Source organism: Callorhinchus milii, unplaced genomic scaffold (assembly GCF_018977255.1).
Source record: "Callorhinchus milii isolate IMCB2004 unplaced genomic scaffold, IMCB_Cmil_1.0 Scaffold4, whole genome shotgun sequence".
Lineage (NCBI taxonomy): Eukaryota > Metazoa > Chordata > Chondrichthyes > Chimaeriformes > Callorhinchidae > Callorhinchus > Callorhinchus milii.
The window spans coordinates 80,602,402-80,625,260 of record NW_024704745.1 but is presented as its reverse complement, the minus strand read 5'-3'; the positions used below and the strand labels follow the sequence as shown (position 1 = coordinate 80,625,260).

The window sequence follows — 22,859 nt, the reverse complement described above, 5'->3', positions numbered from 1 at the left end:
CCCTGGAAACTGATCGACCAATTGTCTAACAACCGGTTCCTACTCACTGCTGTAAACAGAGGCGGTGGAGTAAAGCAACGTGCGTCAGGGTTTGCTCTGCCCGGGAGTCAAACCCGGGACCTCTCGCTTGCGATGGGAGTTACAGGACTGCACTACAGCAGAGACTCCCTGACATGTGGGTGAGGACTGTGGCCGCTGTACACTGTGACTATGTTGGGATGTGAGAGTAAAGCAGACCTGAGGCTCCGTCCTGCCTGGCCAGCCCTCGGGCTTGTGTGACGTGGATCTGGGTGACGAGTTTGGGGTAACCGCACAGCCCACTCCAGCAGGTCTGGGCAGGTTGGTCCAGGGTCAGCTCCCTGCGGGGACAGTGAGGGCAGCGTTAGGGTCAACAACAACAACAACAACCACCTCCGTCTACAGCCAACTTCACAAAGGCCATCATCCTGAGGGGGAGAGAGAGGGGGAGAGAGAGGGAGAAGGAGGGAGAGAGAGGGAGTGAGAATGGGAGAGGAGAGAGAGTGTGTGGGGAGGGAGGGAGGGAGGGAGGGAGCGAGGGAGGGAGGGAGGGAGGGAGCGAGGGAGGGAGGGAGGGAGAGGTTGGGAGTACACAAACTGAAGGCTCAGATGGCAATGGTGCTGCGGAGAGGATAGGAAACAACAACAATAATAATAATCCTAATAAATAATAATAATAATTTAACGATCCTCACATTTGATACAACTTACATTTGCAAATTTACACAGTGACCGGTGTGTGTGTGTGTGTGTGTGTTGGTGTGTGTGTGTTTGTGTGTGTTGTGTTTTTGTGTATATGTGTGTGTGTGCCTGTGTATTTGTGTGTGGGTGTGTGTGTGGGTGTGTGTTTGTGTGGGTGTGTGTGTGTGTGTGAGTGTATGTGTGTGTGAGTGTGTGTGTGTGTGTGTGAGTGTGTGTGTGTGTGTGAGTGTGTGGGTGTGTGTGGGTGTGTGTGGGTGTGTGGGTGTGTGTGTGTGGGTGTATGGGTGTGTGTGTGTGTGTTGTGCGTGTGTGGGTGTGCGTGTGTGGGTGTGCGTGTGTGGGGTGTGTGTGTGGGTGTGGGGTGTGGGTTGTGTGTGTGGGTGGGTGTGTGTTGTGGTGCGGTTGTGTGTGTGGGTGTGTGTGTGTGTGTGTCGGGTGTTGTGTGTGGGTGTGGGTATGGGTGTGTGTGTGTGTGGTGTGTGGTGTGTGGGTGTGGTGTGTGTGTGTGGGTGTGTGCGTGGGTGTGTGTGTGTGTGTGTGTGTGGGTGTGTGTGTGGGTGTGTGTGTGTGTGTGGGTGTGTGTGTGTGGGTGTGTGTGGGTGGGTGTGTGTGTGTGTGGTGTGTGTATGTGGGTGTGTGTGTGTGTGTGTGTGTGTGTGGGTGTGTGTGTGGCAATGGCCCAGAGTGCCGGAGGCCGGGGCTGAGCTGTGCGGAGGGGAGAGATGACAGTCAAAGAGGAAGTTCTTGAAGTGTGATCTGCTGACAGAGCGAGGAGGAGGAGGAGGAGGAGGAGGAGGAGGAGGAGGGTCGAGGCAGAGAGTTCCCGAGTCAGGAGGACATCCCAAAGCACCTCACAGTATATACTGGAAAGCGAAGTAACTGTGTTTTTAGGTAATTTGTACACAGTAATGTCCACTTAAACAGCCATGGAGCGAGTGACCAGCCCTATTTGAGGGTTTGTTGGCCGAGATACCGAGAGAGAGAGAGAAACTCCCTTCTCTTTCCAACAGCCTCGCGGGATCTTTAACATCCACCTGAACAGGCAGACGGGGAGTGAGGTTTAACGTCTCATCTGAAGAACAGCATCTCCGCCAATGAGCCTGTGGCGAGTGACCAACTTTTGGGGGCACTGTCGGCCAGGACACTGGGAGAGAGAGAAGCTGCACTGGGACAGTCTAGACTATGAGCTCAAAGTCTCCAACGTTGGGTTTGAACCCACGACTTTCTGACTCGGAGGAGAAAGTGTTAACAACCGAGCCAGGCCATTACATGAGCCCAGAGAAAAGAAAAATACAAATGGTTGGGTGTGTGTGTAGTGGAGGCTGGTGGGAAGGGGGGGTCCAGATATCCATAGAATCATGGTGTCTGCGTTGGCTCTTTGAAAAGACTAACACCCGGGTTCCTACTCACTGTTGGTAAACAGAGGTGTGTGGAGAAAGGAAACTTGCCTCAGGTTTCCCCCTGACCCACCAGGAATCGGTCTCAGTTCTCTCACTTGCGAGGCGAGGGCTCTAACCACTGAGCTGCAGGACTCCATCAAATGTGAGGATTATTACTATTAATATTATTATTTTTATATGAATATGACCCGGTGTCGCTGTGACAATGCCTCGGACCTGAAGTTGGAGGAGCTGTCTGTGAAGAGCCTCAGCAGGAAGTTTCCAGTGACTCCAGGCTCGAAGGTGGTGGGAATAATAACATAACGTCCTGTGGGCAGTGATTCCCGCAGGAAGATACACTTGGCGTTGATGTAGGTGGTGGAGGCAACTGACTGCTGCAGGGAGTGCATCCGGTAATCCCTGTTCAACTCCACCTGGGACAGAGAGAGAGAGCGTGGGTCAGCGAGACTGAGAGAGAGAGCGTGTGGGTCAGTGAGACTGAGAGAGAGAGAGCGTGTGGGTCAGTGAGACAGAGAGAGAGAGCGTGTGAGCAAGACAGAGAGAGAGAGAGAGAGAGAGAGCGTGGGTCAGTGAGACTGGGAGAGCATGTGAGCGAAACTCAGAGAGCGAGAGCACATGTTAGCGAGACTGAGAGAGAGTAAGCTGTGAGAGAAAAAGCGAGAGAGAGGGTGAAAGGTTAGTGAGAAAAGAGAGAGAGAGCGAGTGTGTTAACGAGAGAGAAAGAAAGAGGATTGTCAGAGAGAGAGAGAGAGAGAGAGAAAGACAGTCAGAGAGCAGAGAGGGAGAGAGAGAGAGAGGAGAGAGGGGGGAGTGGACCTCATGGTGAAGTGGTTTCTCTTACCGTGAAGATCTCGAAGCCCATCGACAGCTTCTTTCCCTTGTGGTCTTTCTGGGTTAATCTCACGTCCTTTTGCTGCAGACACAACAATACCTCATCCTCCTCCTTCGTCACGTCAAACACAAACTGGGGGGAGAGAGGGAGTGTGAGAGAGAGAGAAAGAGGGAGTGAGAGAAAGAGGGTCATGTCAAACAAATACTGCGGAGCAAAAGAGTGAGAGAGAGAGTGACAGCGAGAGAGAGAACTTCCTCCTATTACAATAACAATGATGACAAAATAATAATATTTATATTTAATCGCTGCATTTGATACAGCGCCTCATCACATCTTCGAGACACCTCAATTCCCTTCACAGGAAACACTGTAAAGTGAATTGACTGTATATTTTGTGGGTGAAACACAGCAGCCAATGCGCACAGCAGCGTCTGTCCCACAAAGAGCCACAAAGAGCCGTGGGTTGAGTGAACAACTTATTATTATTTTTGGAGGAATTATTACCCCCAAAAAGTGATCCGCCAATCAACTAACAACCGGGTTCCTACTCACTGCTGTAAACAGAATCAGAGGTGTGTGGGGTAAGGAAACTCACCCAAGGTTTCTCCCGCCCGGGAATCAAACCGGGTCCTCTCACTTGTGAGACGAGTGTCTAACCGCTGAGTGACTGGACTACACAACATACACAATATAGTTTGTGATACGACATGACAAGCCACTGTAGGTTGGGGGGAAGGCAAACTAGATGGACCTTAGTCTTCTTTCGTTAAGCAAATTCTTATGTTCTTAGGCACTGACTGAAAGGGGTGGAAACAGATTCAATAACAACTTTCCAAAGGGAATTAGGTTGAACAATCCTGGATTCTTCTCTTGAAAAGAGGAGGGTAAGGGGTGACCTGATAGGGGTCTTTAAAATGATGAAAGATTTTAAAAGGGTCGACATAGGGAAGATGTTTCCACCTGTGGGGGAGGTTAAAACCAGGGGCCGTCAACATAAAATAGTCACCAATAGATCAAACAGGGAAGTTAGAAGAAAGTTCTTCACACAGAGGGAATGTGGACTTTCTACCACAAGGAGGAGATGAGGTGAACATTACAGATGCATTTAAGGGGAAGTTTCTGTGCTGTATATTCTATATAACAGATACTTGAAAAAGAGAAATTTAAGTCTATGGGTTAAGAGTGGGGGAGTGGGACCAGTTGGGGTAAGAGCGGGGGAGTGGGACTAGTTGGGTAAGAGAGTGGGACTAGTTGGGGTAAGAGTGGGGAGTGGACTAGTTGGGGTAAGAGTGGGGTGTGGACTAGTTGGGTAAGAGTGGGGGTGTGTGACTAGTTGGGTAAGAGTGGGGAGTGGGACTAGTTGGGGTAAGAGTGGGGGAGTGGGACTAGTTGGGGTAAGAGTGGGGGAGTGGGACTGGTTAGAGTAAGAGTGGGGGAGTGGGACTAGTTGGGGTAAGAGTGGGCGAGTGGGACTAACTAGTTGGTGGCTCCTCCAAAGAGCTGGCACAGACATGATGGACCGAATGGCCTCCTTCTGTACTGTAATATTCTATGATTCATACGTTGTTATGAGTCTCTAAACCTGAGCTACAGGACTGCAGTGCAGAGGGAGCCGGGGGGTTGGGGGGAGGCCCACAGCCTGGGTCTGACCTGGGGGTTCTGCAGGAAGGTGTTCTTGTTGTTGATACAGCCCCCGGAGCGGTTCCTCAGGGGATCATCGTGTCGGCTCCACTGGCTCATGGCCCCCGCCTCGTCCCAGGTCTTGTGAACAGTCAGGTACGAGGTGTTTATAATCCGGCAGACAACCAGGTCAGTGAAGAGCTTACAGAAGTCATCGAAATTCATCCTGAGAGGAGACAGCGTCACTCAGATAGCAATCACTGCCCTCCCCTTAAACCCCCTCAACCCCACTCCCTCCCCTCCCTGTCTGATCAACTCCCCTCGCCTCCACCCGATTCCCTTCCCCTCTGACCCTCTCACCCACTGACCCCCCCATTCCCTTTGACCCCACCCCCCTCGACCCACCACCCCTGTGATTCCCCCTCCCACTCCCCCTCTGACCACCCCTCCTTCTCTGACCCCAACTCTCTGACCTCCCTCAACTCCCCTTGACCTGCCCTCTCCCCTCACCACAACTCCCCACCCTCCTCTCAACACCCGCCCCTTGCCTCCCCATCTCAGACCCGTTCCCCCCTCGCCCCACTCCGCCCCTTCCCACGCCCCTAATCTCCATCACTCACCAGAATTCCCCATCATCGCGGACGGTGACCCCCAGCTTCTCCCGCTCACTCTTACTGACCTTCTGCCACTCTTCAGAGCTGTGTGTGTGGCCACAGAGAGAGGAAGACACACAGAAAGAGAAAGACATTAAACACAGGTGCAACCTTCTCCATTTCCTTCCCGCTTCCATTTCTCTCCGATCTCCAGCCCTCTCCCCGATCGCCTCCTTCAAACAACGTTCTCTTAAAGAGTTGCGCAGTTGGACAATGAACTGGGAACCAATGAAGGAATGGGAACCTGTAGCTCAGTGGTTAGAGCATTCGCATCGCAAGCGAAAGGACCCGGGCAGCAGGAGACCTTAGGCTAGAATAGAGGGGTGAGGGAGAGGGGGATAGAGGGGTGAGGGAGAGGGGGATAGAGGGGTGTGGGAGAGGGGATAGAGGGGTGAGGGAGAGGGGAATAGAGGGGTGAGGGAGAGGGGAATAGAGGGGTGAGGGAGAGGGAATAGAGGGGTGTGGGAGAGGGAAATAGAGGGGTTGAGGGAGAGGGGAATAGAGGGGTGAGGGAGAGGGGGATAGACGGGTGTGGGAGAGGGGATAGAGGGGTGTGGGAGAGGGGATAGAGGGATGAGGGAGAAGGGAATAGAGGCCCCATTTCCACTCCCCCTCCCCCGAGAACAGTCAGCGCGTTGAGCCTGGATACCCCTCACCTGTCGCTCCACGGACCGTTCCACTCCTTTTGCCCCCAGGGGTTCCTCATCCTGATCATGAAGAGTTTCTCGGCCTTGAAGAAGGCCAGGAGGCCGTGGCCCAGACGGAGTTTCCTGACGTCGGTCACGGCATAGGCGTGGCCTTTGACCAGCCCACTGTCTGTCCGCTGCTCCATCTCGCTGGCCGACGTGACCTGGTGCGAGGGAGGAAGGAAACCGTGACTCCCTCCAGCCACAAGCAACCCGGGGTGGGGGGGGGGATGGGAATGGGGGTTCAGTGCAGGTTCACCAGACTGATACCAAGCCTTAAACGTGATGAGGCGCTGTATCAAATGCATAAACTGGGTTTAATGTGTCGTTCATTCCTTCTCTCCGTCTCTCTCTTTCTCGTTCCTTTCATCGCTCTCAGATCTGGAACAAGAATCTGTTGAAAGACGATTTCCTCGGTCAGGTGACGTTGCCCAGTGACCCCACCGATCTTCAATCCCAGCACACTCTGCACCTGAGAGACAAGAGCGACCGACAAGTCAATGACCTGCCAGGGTACATCGGGGTCTATGTGGTCACCAGCAAAGTCCTGAACAGCATCTGATCCCCCCCTCCCCTCCCCCCCACCCCCGCGCACACAGTGAGCGGCTCAGTCACTCTGAGGAACAGCCATAATCAAGTCTTGGGTCATTCTTCATAGAATCATAGAATCATACAGCACAGAAAGAGGCCATTCGGCCCATCGCGTCTGCGCCGGCTCCTAAAAGAGGTTCCAACTCAAGCCCACTGGCCCACTTTCTCTCCAGAGCCCTGCAATGCTGTCCTCCAAATACCCATCTACTTCTCTCTTAAAAGTTGTTATTGAATTGACTTCCACTACCCTTTCAAGTCCTCTTGGAGGCTGGTGCTGTCCTCCTCACCATTAACTACTTTTCCTGGCTATTGTCTGGAAATTTGGAAATTGTGCTCTCTATATCCAGGTCCAGATCATTAATATAGATCAGAAAGAGCAGTGGTCCCAATATCGACCCCTACACCCCTCACCACTACACCCCTCCCTCCAGCCAGAAAAGCAACCGTTTACTACCGCTCTCTGCTTTCTGTCTCCTCGCCAGTTCTGGCTCCATGTTGCCACAGTCCCTTTAATACCGTGGGCTTCTATTTTGTTTATAAGTCTCTTATGTGGCACTTTGTCAAATGCCTTTTGAAAATCCATATAAACCACATCTACTGCACTACCTTCATCCATCCTCTCAGTCACTTCATCAAAAAATTCTATTAGGTTTGTCAGACACGATCTGCCTTTAACGAATCCGTGTTGACTGTCCTTTGTTAAACCATATCTTTCTAAGTGAGAATTTATATTGTCCCGAATTATAGTATTCCGGGAGTTTGGTGTGTACTTGTGAGTGAGTGCGTGTGAGTTTAACTCCCGGAATACTAGAATTCGGGACAATTAGGCTGACTGGCCTGTCGCTCTCAGGTTTATCCTTCTGCCACTTTTTGTGCAGGGACTCCTGCATTTGCAACCCTCCAGTCCTCTGGCACCACCCCGGTGTCCAAGGAGGATTGAAAGATTATCCTCTCCAAATAACCCCCAAGCCCCCATACACCCAACACCCCCATAAACCCAGCCCCTCCCCCCACACACACCCATTCCCCCACCCCATTTCCTCCGTGTATTTTCTTTATGTAGCTATTTTGAAATGAACGTGCCAATGATATCGAGTTAGAGCGAGTGAGCGAGCGAGGGACGGAGGGAGCGAGTGAACATAAGAATTCTCTGGCGAATGAAGACCAAAGTCCAACCAGTTCTCGTTCCGCCGTCCTGGCATTCTCTTGACACAGTGTGTCCCAGACTATATCCTGTGAGTCAGAGACTGGGTATGAGCTCAACGGGGTATGAATGGGTTTGAAGGCTGAGCGGCCATCTCTGAGTCACTGAGACACACAGGTCAAGCACAGCTCGAAGCCCGTCTTGTGGTTGGTCCACTCGGGAAGATGGCAGAGGCAGTGACGGGGTTTGGCTTGAGCAACAACGGGTGAGGGATTAGCCTTCTCTCTCTCTCCCTCTTCCCGGGGGGTCATCCCCAAAGAAAATGTGGTCACTCAATCTACCACTGTTGTGGGACGCTGCTGCCACATTTCACCCACAAAAGACACAGTCACTACACTTTACAGTATATCATGTGAAGTGCTTTGAGTGTCTCGACGACGTGATGAGTTGCTATATCAATTGTAAGGATTATTATCATATTTGGAAGCTGATATCTGGCGGGTGGGTGCAGGGGGAGGTTAGAGGGGGAGAGGGGAGTGAAACGGCTTCCAAACTTAAACCAGGTTTAAGAGGTTTTATCAAACTCCAAATTTTAAAGACCAAAATTGCCGTTAGGCTCAGAGGAGACGTAAGGTAGAGGTTACTGCTGTGTCTCTGTGTCTGTGGTTGTGGTCAGAATTTCTGGATGGCAGCGTGGTGTGTACTTGTGAGTGACTGCGTGAGTACGTGTGTGTGCATGGGTTTGGGCCAAGAAGCTAAGCCTGAAGCCTCCAGACTCATTTTACAAACATTTAATTTTTGGGGCCAAATTATCTAAGTATTCACTTTAAAAAATAATAACCCAAAGTGCCATTTTGGGGCCAATTTACAAACCAAAAATGTGCCTCTAAATAAAACAAGACTCTGGGAAGTAAGAAATCATTAAGTTGAAGGGTAGTGCCTCCCACTGGTGGGAGTTGGTACATACAAACACCAGGATTGTTAGTCTCTTTGTCACTTTATTTTTAATTTGCAAATTCAAGGCGAGTTGTAGGCCATGTGTTGGCTGTGATGAGAGCGGTGTGCGGAGGGCAAAGAGATTTCCCAAACACTGACTGCACTGTGAAATGGTTCTCCATCAAAGATGAAGCTGAACAAACATTGTAAAGGACCAGTCACTGAGGGCCGGAAATCCTCCCCCTCAGCTCCTGGTAACCCCACAGCCAAAGCCCTAACTAACGGGGAGGGGGTCCTCGCTGGACAAGCAGCGGGAAAGCTTGGCCAGACAGCGATAGCAATGGCCAAGCTGTGTGGGTTTAGCCGGTTAGACTCCAGCAGTTACCCCAACACACACTCTGGGCTCCCCCCAAGCCTTGGCTCTCACCAACCTGTGCCTAATACTCAATGAGTCGGTGCTGGTGTGAGCTCCTTTACAGAGATACCTTCTCTTATCACTGTTCCCTGCTCCCCCCAACTCGGCTCCACACCCTTTTTTACTATCACCAGATTCCAATAGATATTCTCTGGATTCCTTGTTTTTACACTCCACAGTATATCCTGTGAAGCGCTTTGTGACGTCCTTTCGACGTGATGGCTGACGTTAGCCTGTGGTGTCACTACACTTATCAAATGTAAATCTCTCTCTCCCCATCTCTCTCATTCTCACCCTGTCTCCCCTTCTGCCTCTCTCTCTCTCACTCTCTTCCCATCTCTCTCTCTCTCTCTCTCTCCCCCTTCAGTAAGCTCAATAGCAAGTGCCTTTCGGAATAATGTTTTATTTGCATTTTCACCTTTTTAATTACTTGGAATCATATCAAATTGTGCCTGGTTTTAAATGTCCGATTTCCCCCCCACATAACAATAATAATGTGGCCATTCAATCCACGGCTGTTTGTGGGACGCTGCTGTGCGCAATTAGCTGCCGTGTTCCGCCCACAAAATATACAGTCACTACACTTTACAGTGTATCCTGAGACGCTCTTTGAGACGTCTCGAAGACATGATAAGGCGCTGTATCAAATGCCAGGGTTATTATTATTGTTGTTGTGCCTCGATCTCTGCCACTTGCTGCTCCCACTGCCAGTCCAATGCCACCTCGTGCCTCACTGCTCCCGCAAGTGTCGGAGAGCGCAGCGACCCTTTACTGTGAAGTCACTACACTTCATAGTAAATCCCACCACTGGCTTCGAGACTTCCTGCTGGTGTGACAGGTGCTCTGCTGAAGACCAAAGATTATTATTAATCGTAAAAAATGTGGAGTTTTTCTCGCAATTAATCAAGCTTCTGTTGGCCTTGTCCTTCACCCAAAATTCACCCCCAAAATTTGTGTCTAGGACCTTGCTGGGTGCAACATTCCCCCCCCCACCAACCAACTTCATAAAACACTTGCCTTATAAAACACTTTGAGGAAATTCTATTACATCAAAAACTGCTGCAGCCATGTAAGATGTAATTTTAGACCATAGGAGCAGGAGTAGGCCATTCAGCCCCTCGAGCCTGTCCCGCCATTTAATAAGATCGTGGCTGATCTTCAAACCAAATTCCATTTACCCGCCCTATCCCCATATAATAATAATAATAATCCTGGCATTTGATTTAGTGGTTTTCACGTCTTCTCGACATCTCAAAGCGCTTCACAGAATTTACTGTAAAGTGAATTGACTATATTTGAGGGCGAAATATCCCTTAATCCCTCTATCCTTTAGAAATTGTATCAACCTCAGTCTTGAATATGTTGGTTAGTTAGACTCCAGCAGTTACCCCAACACACACTCTGGGCTTCCCCCCACCCCCCCAACCTTGGCTCTCGCCAACCTGTGCCTAATACTCTCCGGAATTAGGCAAACAGGGAGCGTCCCTCCAGGGAGAGAGAGAGCGCATTCCATCCCAACAATCTCTCTCTGGGGTTTCCATGTGGGGGGATACAGGGAATTCTCAGTTGGGTTTGGAGACTGTTAAGCAAAGGTGACGGGTTTCCGGGGTGTCAGACACCCGGCCGGTCACGGTGACGGGTTTCCGTGGGTGTCAGACACCCGGCCGGTCACGGTGACGGGTTTCCGTGTGTGTCAGACACCCGACCGGTCACGGGGACGGGTGTCCGTGTGTGACAGACACCCGACCGGTCACGGTGACGGGTTTCCGTGGGTGTCAGACACCCGACTGGTCACGGTGACGGGTTTCCGTGTGTGTCAGACACCCGACTGGTCACGGTGACGGGTTTCCGTGTGTGTCAGACACCCGACCGGTCACGGTGACGGGTTTCCGTGTGTGTCAGACACCCGACCGGTCACGGTGACGGGTTTCCGTGGGTGTCAGACACCCGACCGGTCACGGTGACGGGTTTCCGTGTGTTGTCAGACACCCGACCGGTCACGATGACGGGTTTCCGTGGGTGTCAGACACGCGGCCGGTCACGGTGACGGGTTTCCGTGGGTGTCAGACACGCGGCTGGTGTGAAATGTAAGCTAACTGTGATTGTTATAACGTGGGGTTGGGGGAGGGGGAGATATGGGTGGGGGTGAAGGGGGGTACACTGCAATGCCAAACTTCTCCTTTCTGCTCCCACTTCCCAATAATCTGTGTAACCCCCCCCCACCCTCCCCGCCCCACATACTGTGCCATCGTCCATCTAACCTGCAGCATGTCAAAAGGCGTCTCGTTAAGATAATGTATATCACAAAAATATTAGCTCTGAAATACATTAAAATGAAAAAAAATGTCTGAGTTGTTCTGTTCTTTCCCACTCTGCTCAGCGTCTCTTTCACAGGGTACAGACACTCGCCTCGGCAGCGAGAGGTCCGGGTTTGATTCCCGGGCAGAGTGAGACCGTGGGCGAGTTCCTCACTCCACGTCTCTGTTTACAGCAGTGAGTAGGAACTCGGTTATTCATCGATTGTTGGGGATCACTTTCTGGGGATAACAACAACAACAACGGATTTATACAGCGCCCACCAATGCCGGACAGCGCCTCAGAGCACTTAAACCCCTTCACCCAAAATAATAAGAATAATTTGGTCACTCAATCACGATGTTTGTGGGACCGACGCTGCTGTGGGCAATCGGCTGCCGCGTTTCACCCCAAAAATATACAGTCAATTACCTTTACAGTGTATCCCATGAAGCGCTTTGAGACGTCTGGAAGACGTGATGAGGCTCTGTGTCAAATGCCAGAATTAGTATTATTATATTATTCCCTATCGGTGGAGTTGGCGATGGGTTCGCTGTTGGCAAAGGGTTCCTGGTTTCTAAGGCAACGGTGGGACGCCACAGGCAGTAAATGTACAAGAAACACAGTTACACCCACAGACACACACAGACAGACACACACACACACAGACACACACACACACACAACCACACAGACAGACACACACAGACAGACACACACAGACACACACACACACACACACAGACAGACACACACAGACAGACACACACACACACAGACACACACACAGACAGACACACACACACACACACACACACCCAGACAGACACACACACACACACACACACAGACAGACAGACAGACAGAGCCGCTGTGGCGGTGACTGCACTCAGTGTCTGGAGCCCGTGAGCTGTCGCTTTGTTAAAGGTACAGCGTTTTGCATTGAAAATCCTTTTTTGGGGCTGTGTCTGTGTCTGTGTGTGTGTGTGTGTCTGTGTCTGTGTGTCTGTGTCTCTGTCTGTGTGTGTCTCTGTGTGTGTGTCTCTGTCTGTGTGTGTCTGTGTGTGTCTGTCTGTCTGTGTCTGTGTGTCTGTGTGTCTGTGTGTCTCTGTCTGTGTGTGTCTGTCTGTCTGTCTGTGTGTGTCTCTGTCTGTGTGTGTGTGTGTCTGTCTGTCTGTGTCTGTGTGTGTGTCTGTCTGTCTGTGTGTGTGTGTCTGTCTGTGTGTATGTAATAGAGAGCGATGAAGACAGTGAGAGCCAATGTGATTGTTGGGGCACAGAAACTCCGGAAGATTCAGACGATCCTCAGACCTGAGCCGTTTGGAATTTTAATTATTATTTTATTAATATTATTTCTTTGTGCAAAAGCAAAAGGAATATGGGGAGTGGGGGGAAAGCTTACTCTGGGACTGGGAATGCCCATCACTCTGCCCTTTGTTAGACATTTAGTCTATGAGGAGGGGGTGAGTGCTAGAGGGGAAAAGGGGGTGAAAAAGAGGGGAAAAGGAAGGGAAAAGGGGGTGAAAAGGAGGGGAAAAGGGGGTGAAAAAGAGGGGAAAAGGAAGGGAAAAGGGGGTGAAAAGGGGGGTGAAAAAGAGGGGAAAAGGGGGGGGTGAAAAAGAGGGGAAAAGGAAGGGAAAAGGGGGTGAAAAAGGGGGTGAAAAAGAGGGGAAAAGAAGAGGAATAAAGAGGCTAAATTGTTAGTCTGTTTTAGCAAAACAACTAAAAAACCGGAAAGTTTGAGAATGTCTTTACTGTGTTTATATATAAAAAAGAGAGATTCGGAGCCATTGATTGTTAAATTGACTCAATTTAGAGCAATCTGCAAATCAGCCAAATACATAGTGACTAACAGGTGCCTCTCTGTGATCAGCTGCTCACTCTCTCCTCCTAATGGCTGTATAAGGAGTCTGGGGTCGGGAGACAATAATAATAATATAATAATCTTTGCATTGGATACAGCGCCGTATCACATCTTCTCGACATCTCAAAGTGCTTCACAGAATAGACTGTAAAGTGAATTGACCGCATATTTCTGGGCAAAACCCGGCAGCCAATTGCCTGCGGCAGTGTCCCACAAACAGCCGTGGGTTGAAGTGACCGATTTCTTATTGTTTTATTGTCTGGAGGGGTTATTACCAGGCGTGCGGAGTGAGGAAGCGCGGCCCTCTGCCGGGAATCGGACCCAGGTTCCTCGCTCGCAAAACAAAAAGGGGATTCGTTAAAGTTCTGAGATTGTCTCAAATTGTTAAGTCTATTTTCCCATCAATCCATCAGGTAGGTCATATACTGTACAATGTTTGTTCTTTTCAGGTGGATGAGGGGGTGAGGGTGAGGAGGGGGTGAGGGTGAGGAGGGGGTGAGGACATATAGAGAAAGAGAGAGAGAGGGAAACTTCAGAGGCAAAATGGGGAGTTTTCACAATAATATACATATATCTAATTGTCATTTTTAAATGCTCTTTCTCTGTCTCCCTTCCCCTTTGCTCCGTCCCCCTCCCCACTCTGCTCACTCCCCGCCCAAACCCCACTCCCTCGGCTCTCCCCAGGACCCCCTCCCTGATAAAATACTGGCTGTTAGCAGAATGATGCAGTGGGCAAGTTGGCTGCAAGTTTGGCTACAATCACTTTTAAAGCTGTCCATGGTCTTGTTCTCCCCATCTCTGCGACCTGTTAAACCTTTACCAATCTGTCCGCTCCCTCCACCGCCTGCCCCCACCCCGCCCCTCACTGTCCCCCACTGTTGGCGGTCAGGTCTTCCAGCCTCCCTGCCCCACTCCCTCACTCCATCCCGGAGCCCCTCTGCCTCTCACCCTCACTTGCCTCCTTCAACGAACGGTTTCAAGACCTTTTTTGACTGTGCCTTCGATCATCTTCCCCCCTCCCCTTCCACCCCTCCCCTTCCACCCCTCCTTGCCCTCCATCCTCCGTATCCCAAACCCTGACTCAGGTGCAAACCCCTCATTGTCCGTTGCCTTGGGACATCGTCCCTACGTGAAAGGCAATTTATTTTTGTTGTTGTCACTGCTTGTTAGCAGTTTCCTCTAAGGTGTAGTGACTGTATTCTGTGAGTGAAATGTGGCAGCCAATTGCACACAGCAGCGTCCCCATAAACAGTCGTGGATTGAGCGACCAAATTATTATTGTTTAATTATGTGAAGGGATTATTACCGATGATCCGCCAATTGACTAATCACCGGTTCCTACTCACTGCTGGTAACCAGGGGTGTGGAGTGAGGGAACTCGCCTCAGGTTTCACCCCCTGCCCGGGAATCAAACCCGGGTCCTCTCGCTTGCGAGACGAGGGCTCTAACCTCTATGCTATGGGATTCCACATATAAAAGATGGGACTTTTTATTGCCACAAAATTGATGCGTTTCCAAAGATGGGAGAGATTGACCAGTCAGGCGCTCTGTAGAGGACAATTAATTGTGGCTTTGGTGTCCTGTGATTTATCTGCTGAGGGTGGTTTATGGAGAGATTTGATGTGTTTGATCGCTCCCTGTGTCGTTCTCTGGGGAACCTTTGGACTCAAATGTCAAACCTTCAATTAATATTCCACCACCTCACTGGGCAGCTGTTTAATGAAAACTACAGCAGCTTCTCTCATCATTTCCAACCGCTGGCTCAGTGATAGGGCTCTCCCCGCTGAGTCAGACGGTTGTGGATCCCAATTTTGTTTGGAGGATTGTTGGCCACGAGAGAGAAGCTCCCTTCTCATAAGAACGTTATTTCAGCTCAATATTGTCCCTTTAATACAGCCCAGCATCTGGTTTGCCTTTGAGGGCCGTGGGGGAGCGACCAGCACGACACAATGGGGAGAGAGAGCGCAGGTTAGAAGGAGGGGAGAGCTCAGAGCAGTGGGAGATTAGAGGTAATTTCTCTCTCCGTCTTTTACTGTGGGTGTGGGGGTGTTTGTCTCTTGCTCTGTGTGTGGGTGCTCCGAGTGAGGGGTGAGGCGGGTGGGCTAATCATTACGCTACAGGACTCTACCTTCTGCCTCGGCACATCCAAAAGCATTATATAAATGCAAATTGTGCTGCCCTGTGTGTGTCAGTCTGTGTGTGTGTGTGTGTCAGTCGCTCTCTCTCTCTCTCTCTCTCTCTCTCTCGCTGTGTACCTGTCTGTGTGCCAGTATCTCTCACTGGGTCCGTGTCAGTCTCTCTCTTACTGTGTGTGTGTGTCAGTCTCTCTCTCTCTCACTGTGTGTGTGTCTCTGTGTGTGTGTCAGTCTCTCTCTCTCTCTCTCGCTCTCTGTGTGTGTGTGTGCGTGTATGTCTTTGCTGACATGTACCGCCATGCTGCGTGTTGTGGCTGTGGTCCTGCGAATGCCCAGAGGGTGAGGAACAAAAGTGCGTGTGGGTCCTGTTGCCGGCTATTGTGTTGTGTCTGGCTGGGAGCTGGGCCAGGAGATCAGGTGTCAGTCACTGCCTCTCCTCCTCTCCTCCTCTCCCCCGCGCTGGGACTCGCTGGCATTCACCATCGACACTGCGTCTGACATCCGTGGTGTGGCTGGAGTCTGGGGAGCGGTGCGGTCAGCAATGGGCTGGCGTTAGAGGCAAAGGGTCAACGATAAAGGCTGTAGGTATTGGGACCTCTCCAACTCCACCCTCACTGCCCCCTAACTCTCCTGATCCCAAACCCCAGCTCCCTGACTGTCCGGCAGCTTGGGCCGTCCTCCTGACCTGAAAGGTTCTGAGTAAATGTAAATGTCATTTGTTGTTGTTGCCTCAACTGTCTTTTCTTCCCCACATCCAAGCCATGACCCGCTCTACCTTCCCTCACCTCCGTAACATCGCCCGACTCCGCCACTACCTCACCCCTCAGGCGCTGAAACTCTTGTTCATGCCTTCATCACCTCCAGGCTCGACTATGCCAACGCCCTGCGTGTCGGCCTTCCCAACTCCTCCCTCCACAGCTGCAGGTAATCCAGAACTAACTCTGCAGCCCATGTCCTCTCCCGCACCAAACCCCATCTCCCCCACTCTCGCTCGACTCCATTGGCTCCCTATCCTTCAGAGGATCCAGTTCAAAATCCTGGTCCTCACCTACAAAACCCTCCATGGCCTCGCCCCACCCTACCTCTGTGACCTCCTAACCCCCTACCAACCCGCCCGCTCCCTCCGCTCAGCCGGCTCTGGCTGCCCCACATCCCCCGACCCACCCGCCCCACCATTGGCGGGAGAGCCTTCAGGCACTCTGCCCCCAACCTCTGGAGTTCTATCCCCCAGTCACTCCGCCTCAACCCCTCCTCAGCCTCCTTCAAGTCCCGCCTCAAGACCCTCCTCTTTCACCATACCATCGGTCACCTTCCCTTCCCCTCCCCTCCCCTCCCCTCCCTTACCCCCCCAACCCCAGCTCGGGTCTGAAGTGCTGTCACTGTCCAGTGCCTTGGGACATCCTCCCGACGTGAAAGGCGCTATATGCATGGAATCTTGTTGTTGTTGTGGATTGTGTCGGCCATTATCTGGGGATTGTTGTCCAGGACACCGGGAGAGAGAGAGAAACTCCCTTCTCTTTCCCAGTAGCCCCGCGGGATCTTTAACATCCACCTGAACAGGTACAGACGGGGAGTGAGGGTTAACGTCTCATCTGAAGGATTTTGTGGGTGTTCTGTGTTTTCTGTGCGAGTCTATGAAGAGCAAGTGAAGGGAAGTGAAAGCTGTGGCTGAATTTCCTTACGGCTAAGCGAGCAGAGTCCTGTGTGAGCAGCCGTTGTGTGTGTAAAAGAATAAGTTTACGAGGTTGAGATCTGATAGCCTGACCTTTACTGCACTGACAGAGTGGCTTCAGGAACCCATCAATGTAAATATTCTCCAGTTTGTTGCAACTAATTTTCCAGCTGAGATAAACTAGCCTTGGATTGTGTCCAGCGGCTGTGAGGCACGGCTGGGAGACAGACTCTCAAGGTTTTAGAGTTCTCTCCCCCAATCCCTCCACCTTGCCCCCTAATGCCCCTCTTTATATCATGACTGAAGACCTTCCTCTTTGATTGAGCTCACGATCACCTTCTCCCTCCCTCTGGCTCAGCATCAGGCTCCGCCACTGTCAAGCTCCCCGAGGGCTGCCGACATGAGGGTGCTGTGTAAATGCATGTTGTTGTTGTAATAATCTTGGTTTAATGCCGGACCTCATTACGTTGTGAAGACGTTTCATAGTGCTTTACAGGAGCTTGCTGTGAAGTGTAGTGACTGTGTTTTGTAGGTGAAATGCAGCAACCAATTTGCTCAGCAACGTCCCCACAAACAGCCATGAAGTGAATAAACCAATTTTAATTATTTAAGACTGAATAATGATTCCTATTTGATATTGTGCTTTTCATCTCAGGAGGGCTCCATACACTGTAAGGACTGTATCTGGGGGATAGTCGGCAGGACCCCGGGAGAGGATCTTTAACATCCACCTGAATAGGCCCAGACTGGGCCTTGGTTTTACATCTCATCCAAATGATGGCAACTCCAGCAATATAGCACCTTCCCCCCCCCCCCCCCCCCCGCGTCCCGCCCTGGATTGGAGCATCAGATGGTCTGTCAGCTCAGAGACCTGTTGTGGGGGCTTGAACCCACAAGAGAGTGAGAGAAGGAAGAGGTGCAGTTGGGACCATCAACACCAGCTGTGACCAACAGAGGGAGGTCTGGAGGCTTCATTATAATAATAATAATTTGGTCACTCAACCCACGACTGTTTGAGGGGACGCTGCTGTGCACAATTGGCTGCCGGGTTTAACCCCAAAATACACAGTCAATTCACTTTACAGTGTATCAAGTGAAGTGCTTTGAGACGTCTCGAAGACGTGATGAGGTGGTATAACAAATGGCAGAATTATTATTATTATTAGGATTATAATTCCTCAGTCCTTTTGGGCTGATTGGCTTCACTGGATCCCGTCCCCAGATCATATCCAACCACAATGTACAATGCTCCCTTCTGATCGTGCCCCCACCCCTCAGGACCTGACCCACCCCTCAGGACCTGACCCACCCCTCAGGACCTGACCCACCCCTCAGGACCTGACCCACCCCTCAGGACCTGACCCACCCCTCAGGACCTGACCCACCCCTCAGGACCTGACCCATCCCCACCTGGCCTGCCCACAGGTGGTTGGGGGTCTTCCATCATTTCTGCCCCACTCTCCCTCCCAATGACCCTCTGCCCCGCCTTCTCGCCCTCCCCCTCCCCACCACTAAAACCCACCTCAAAGTCGGATTCTCTAACCAATGCTTTTAGCCACTTTTATCCCCAGTTCAGGTCCAAATCCCTGACTGTCCAGCGCCAGCACCGTGGGACCTCCTCCCGACATGAAAGCCGCTGTGTGTAAATGTCACTTTGTTTTGTATTGTCTACCCCCCCCTCGCGCGCCCCCCCACAGCACAATGCCCCCCCCACAGCACAATGCCCCCCCCACAGCACAATGCCCCCCACAGCACAATGCCTCCCCCACCGCTGCCCTCCCCCCCACCGCTGCCCCTCCCCCCACCGCTGCCCCTCCCCCCCACCGCTGCCCCCTCCACCCCACGCTGCCCCTCCCCCCCACCGCTGCCCCCTCCCCCCCACCGCTGCCCCTCCCCCCACCGCTGCCCCCTCCCCCACCGCTGCCCCCTCCCACCATTACCCCACTGGTGACTTTGGGTTCTGGTGACTCTATGAATCGTTTTGAAAATTTCCTTCTGACCTGAAAGGCTGTAGTACAAATGTCAATTTTGTGTGTATCTCTTTCATATATACCTGTGTCACTCCCTGTGTGCATGTGTGCATGTGTGCGTGCGCGTGTGCACGTGTGTGTGTGCACGTGTGTGCGTGTGTGCACGTGTGTGCGTGTGTGCACGTGTGTGCGTGTGTGCACGTGCGTGTGTGTGCGTCTTTTTCTGTGTGTCTGTCTCTCTTGGTCTATCTCTAAGTCTGTGAGTGTGTGTCTCTCTCTGTGTCTCTCTCTCCCGCTGTGTGTGTCTCTCTCTCTCTCTCTCTCTTTCTCTCGCTGTGTGTCTCTCTCTCTCACACTGTGTGTGTGTGTCCGTCTCTCTCTCGCTGTGTCCCTCTCTCTCTCGCTGTGTCTCTCTCTCTCTCGCTGTGTCTCTCTCACTCTCGCTGTGTCTCTCTCACTCTCGCTGTGTCTCTCTCTCTCTCTCGCTGTGTGTCTCTCTCTCTCTCTCTGTGTCTCTCTCTCTCTCGCTGTGTCTCTCTCACTCTCGCTGTGTCTCTCTCTCTCTCGCTGTGTCTCTCTCTCTCTCGCTGTGTCTCTCTCTCTCGCTGTGTCTCTCTCACTCTCGCTGTGTCTCTCTCTCTCTCTCTCGCTGTGTGTCTCTCTCTCTCTCTCTCTCACGCTGTGTCTCTCTCTCTCTCGCTGTGTCTCTCTCTCTCTCGCTGTGTCTCTCTCTCTCTCGCTGTGTCTCTCTCGCTCTCGCTGTGTCTCTCTCTCTCTCTCGCTGTGTCTCTCTCACTCTCGCTGTGTCTCTCTCTCACTCTCGCTGTGTCTCTCACTCTCGCTGTGTCTCTCTCTCACTCTCGCTGTGTCTCTCTCACTCTCGCTGTGTCTCTCTCACTCTCGCTGTGTCTCTCTCTCGCTGTGTCTCTCTCACTCTCGCTGTGTCTCTCACTCTCGCTGTGTCTCTCTCACTCTCGCTGTGTCTCTCTCTCACTCTCGCTGTGTCTCTCTCTCTCTCGCTGTGTCTCTCTCTCTCGCTGTGTCTCTCTCTCTCGCTGTGTCTCTCTCTCTCGCTGTGTCTCTCACTCTCGCTGTGTCTCTCTCTCTCGCTGTGTCTCTCTCTCTCGCTGTGTCTCTCTCTCTCGCTGTGTCTCTCTCTCTCGCTGTGTCTCTCTCTCTCTCGCTGTGTCTCTCTCTCTCGCTGTGTCTCTCTCTCTCGCTGTGTCTCTCTCTCTCGCTGTCTCTCTCTCTCGCTGTGTCTCTCTCTCTCGCTGTCTCTCTCTCTCGCTGTGTCTCTCTCTCTCGCTGTGTCTCTCTCACTCTCGCTGTGTCTCTCTCACTCTCGCTGTGTCTCTCTCACTCTCGCTGTGTCTCTCTCTCTCTCGCTGTGTCTCTCTCACTCTCGCTGTGTCTCTCTCACTCTCGCTGTGTCTCTCTCACTCTCGCTGTGTCTCTCACTCTCGCTGTGTCTCTCTCACTCTCGCTGTGTCTCTCTCACTCTCGCTGTGTCTCTCTCTCACTCTCGCTGTGTCTCTCTCTCTCTCTCGCTGTGTCTCTCTCTCACTCTCGCTGTGTCTCTCTCTCTCTCGCTGTGTCTCTCTCTCTCTCGCTGTGTCTCTCTCACTCTCGCTGTGTCTCTCTCACTCTCGCTGTGTCTCTCTCTCTCGCTGTGTCTCTCTCTCTCTCGCTGTGTCTCTCTCTCACTCTCGCTGTGTCTCTCTCACTCTCGCTGTGTCTCTCTCTCGCTGTGTCTCTCTCTCTCGCTGTGTCTCTCTCTCTCGCTGTGTCTCTCTCTCTCTCGCTGTGTCTCTCTCTCTCTCGCTGTGTCTCTCTCTCTCTCGCTGTGTCTCTCTCTCTCGCTGTGTCTCTCTCTCTCGCTGTGTCTCTCTCTCTCGCTGTGTCTCTCTCTCTCGCTGTCTCTCTCTCTCGCTGTGTCTCTCTCGCTGTGTCTCTCTCTCTCGCTGTGTCTCTCTCACTCTCGCTGTGTCTCTCACTCTCGCTGTGTCTCTCTCTCTCTCGCTGTGTCTCTCTCTCTCGCTGTGTCTCTCTCTCTCGCTGTGTCTCTCTCTCTCTCGCTGTGTCTCTCTCTCTCGCTGTGTCTCTCTCTCTCGCTGTGTCTCTCTCTCTCTCGCTGTGTCTCTCTCTCTCGCTGTGTCTCTGTGTGACTGACCCTCTCTGTCTGTCTGTGTGTGTGTCGCTCTCCCTCTCTGTCTCTCTCTCGCTCTCGCTGTACAGTGTCTCCCCTGAGTCAGTCCCTGCCCTGTTTGTGGTGCGTTAGTAATTAATTAGTGAGTGTGAGCGGATTACAGCCTCTCCTGGTGTGGGAACTGGTCGCTGTGACGCTGAGAGACCCACGTGAACCAGTGATCGTCTCATTAGGATTAACCAGCGCAGCTCACCGTGGGTTTGTACCGGCCCCTGACCCACTGTGGACCCGTTTCCCCCCTCTCCCCCCCCCTCCCGTCGAAGCCCTCCCCTCGATCTCCCCTCCGCAGCCCCTCGGTGTGAGAGCCCCCACCCCCCGGCCAGGCCGGCTTTCCCAGCCTTGCTCAGGGCTGTTCCTGTCTCGCCGAGCGACCCATCACCCATCTCACTAATGAGATCCGTCTGACTGTCTGACTGTCTGCTGTCTGCTGTCTCTCCACCCTTACAGGTCTGTGGTCAATGTCCAGTCAAGTCTCTGTATTCTTTGTGTAACAACAACAACAATAATAATCCCGGCATTTGATACAGAGCCTCATCACATCTCGAGACGTCTCAAAGCGCTTCACAGGATACACTATAAAGTGAATTGACTGTATATTTGTGGGTGAAACGCAGCAGCCAATTGCCCACAGCAGCGTCTGTCCCACAGACAGCCGTGGGTTGAGTGACCAAATTATTATTGTTTATTTTTTTGAAGAGATTATTAACCCCAGAAAGTGATCCACCGATCGACAAACAGCCGGGTTCCTACTTGCTGCTGCGTGGCTAATGCCCCGAAACCCTGTCCCTCTGTCCCTCCGTCTTGCCACCTCCTCCCCCATTTTCTGGTCGCACCTCTTCCCCCTCCCCGGCTCGGTGTCGTGCTCCGCCACTGCCCTGTGTGAGGGGCGCTGTATAAATGTGCTGTGGTGTTGTTGTTGGTGACGGTAGAAAACAGAGGCGAGTGGACTGAGGAAACGTGTACAAGTGTAATTTTGTTGTTGTTGTTGTGGGTTTCACACCCACCACCGGGGAATGGAACCTGAGCCCTTTTACACAAGACACCAAGTCAGACCCCCACAGACTGCACTGTGACAGGGTGGGACGCACAGTGGGTGGGAGGTGACTGTAGACAAGGTCGATGAAGTAGGTTTTGGGGTGGGATTTAAAGAGGGAGACAGAGGGGGAGACCTGGTGTGGGGGGTGGGGAGGGAGGGGTCGGAAGCCGGGGAGAGGAGGGGGACTGAGGGGTTAGGTGTGGGCCACACACTCATTCTCTTTGTCCTTCACTGGCAGGTTTTCACATGTTGGTCCCCAATAAGGTCTGACCTGGAGCCATGGTCATTCTGCGGCAGGTGAGCTTATGTTGTTGTTGTTGTTGTTGCTGTGTGTGTAACTTGAGTTACCCTGTGTGAGGACGCTATTTATTACAAGTTGTTGTTGTAACCTCTAACTTGTCAGTTGCCCTATCTGCCCTCTGACTCTCTTTAAATACCACCGTGTACTGTACAGTCCTGTAGCTCAGTGGTTAGAGCCCTCGCCGGGCAGCGAGAGGACCTGGGTCTGATTCCCTGGCGGGACAGGACAGGACAGGACAGGACAGGGTGAAACCTGAGACAAGTTTCCTTACCCCACACACCCGCCTCTGTTTACAGCAGTAAGTAGTTGTTAGTCGATTGGAGGATCACTTTCTGAGGGTAATAATCCCTTCAAAAACAAACAAAAAAAGAAATTGTGGTCAC

General features: G+C 52.0%; 2 protein-coding genes across 2 annotated transcripts in view; both read left to right on the top strand.

Annotated features, from left to right (window-relative positions):
* LOC103172158 (calpain-5-like) overlaps window positions 1-6,822 on the top strand; it is a gene marked incomplete in the record, with an annotated part of 29,806 nt that extends 22,984 nt beyond the window's left edge. Inside the window, 1 exon segment of the mRNA XM_042334515.1 lies at window positions 6,291-6,822. Coding sequence (XP_042190449.1) covers window positions 6,291-6,473 — 183 coding nt within the window.
* An 8,220-nt stretch (window positions 6,823-15,042) lies between these two features.
* LOC103191016 (unconventional myosin-VIIa-like) overlaps window positions 15,043-22,859 on the top strand; it is a 45,820-nt gene continuing 38,003 nt past the window's right edge. Inside the window, exons 1-2 of the mRNA XM_042334439.1 lie at window positions 15,043-15,165; window positions 22,414-22,472. Of these exons, the coding sequence (XP_042190373.1) occupies window positions 22,455-22,472 (18 nt within the window). The 5' untranslated portion in view covers window positions 15,043-15,165; window positions 22,414-22,454. The remainder of the gene's footprint in view (window positions 15,166-22,413; window positions 22,473-22,859) is intronic.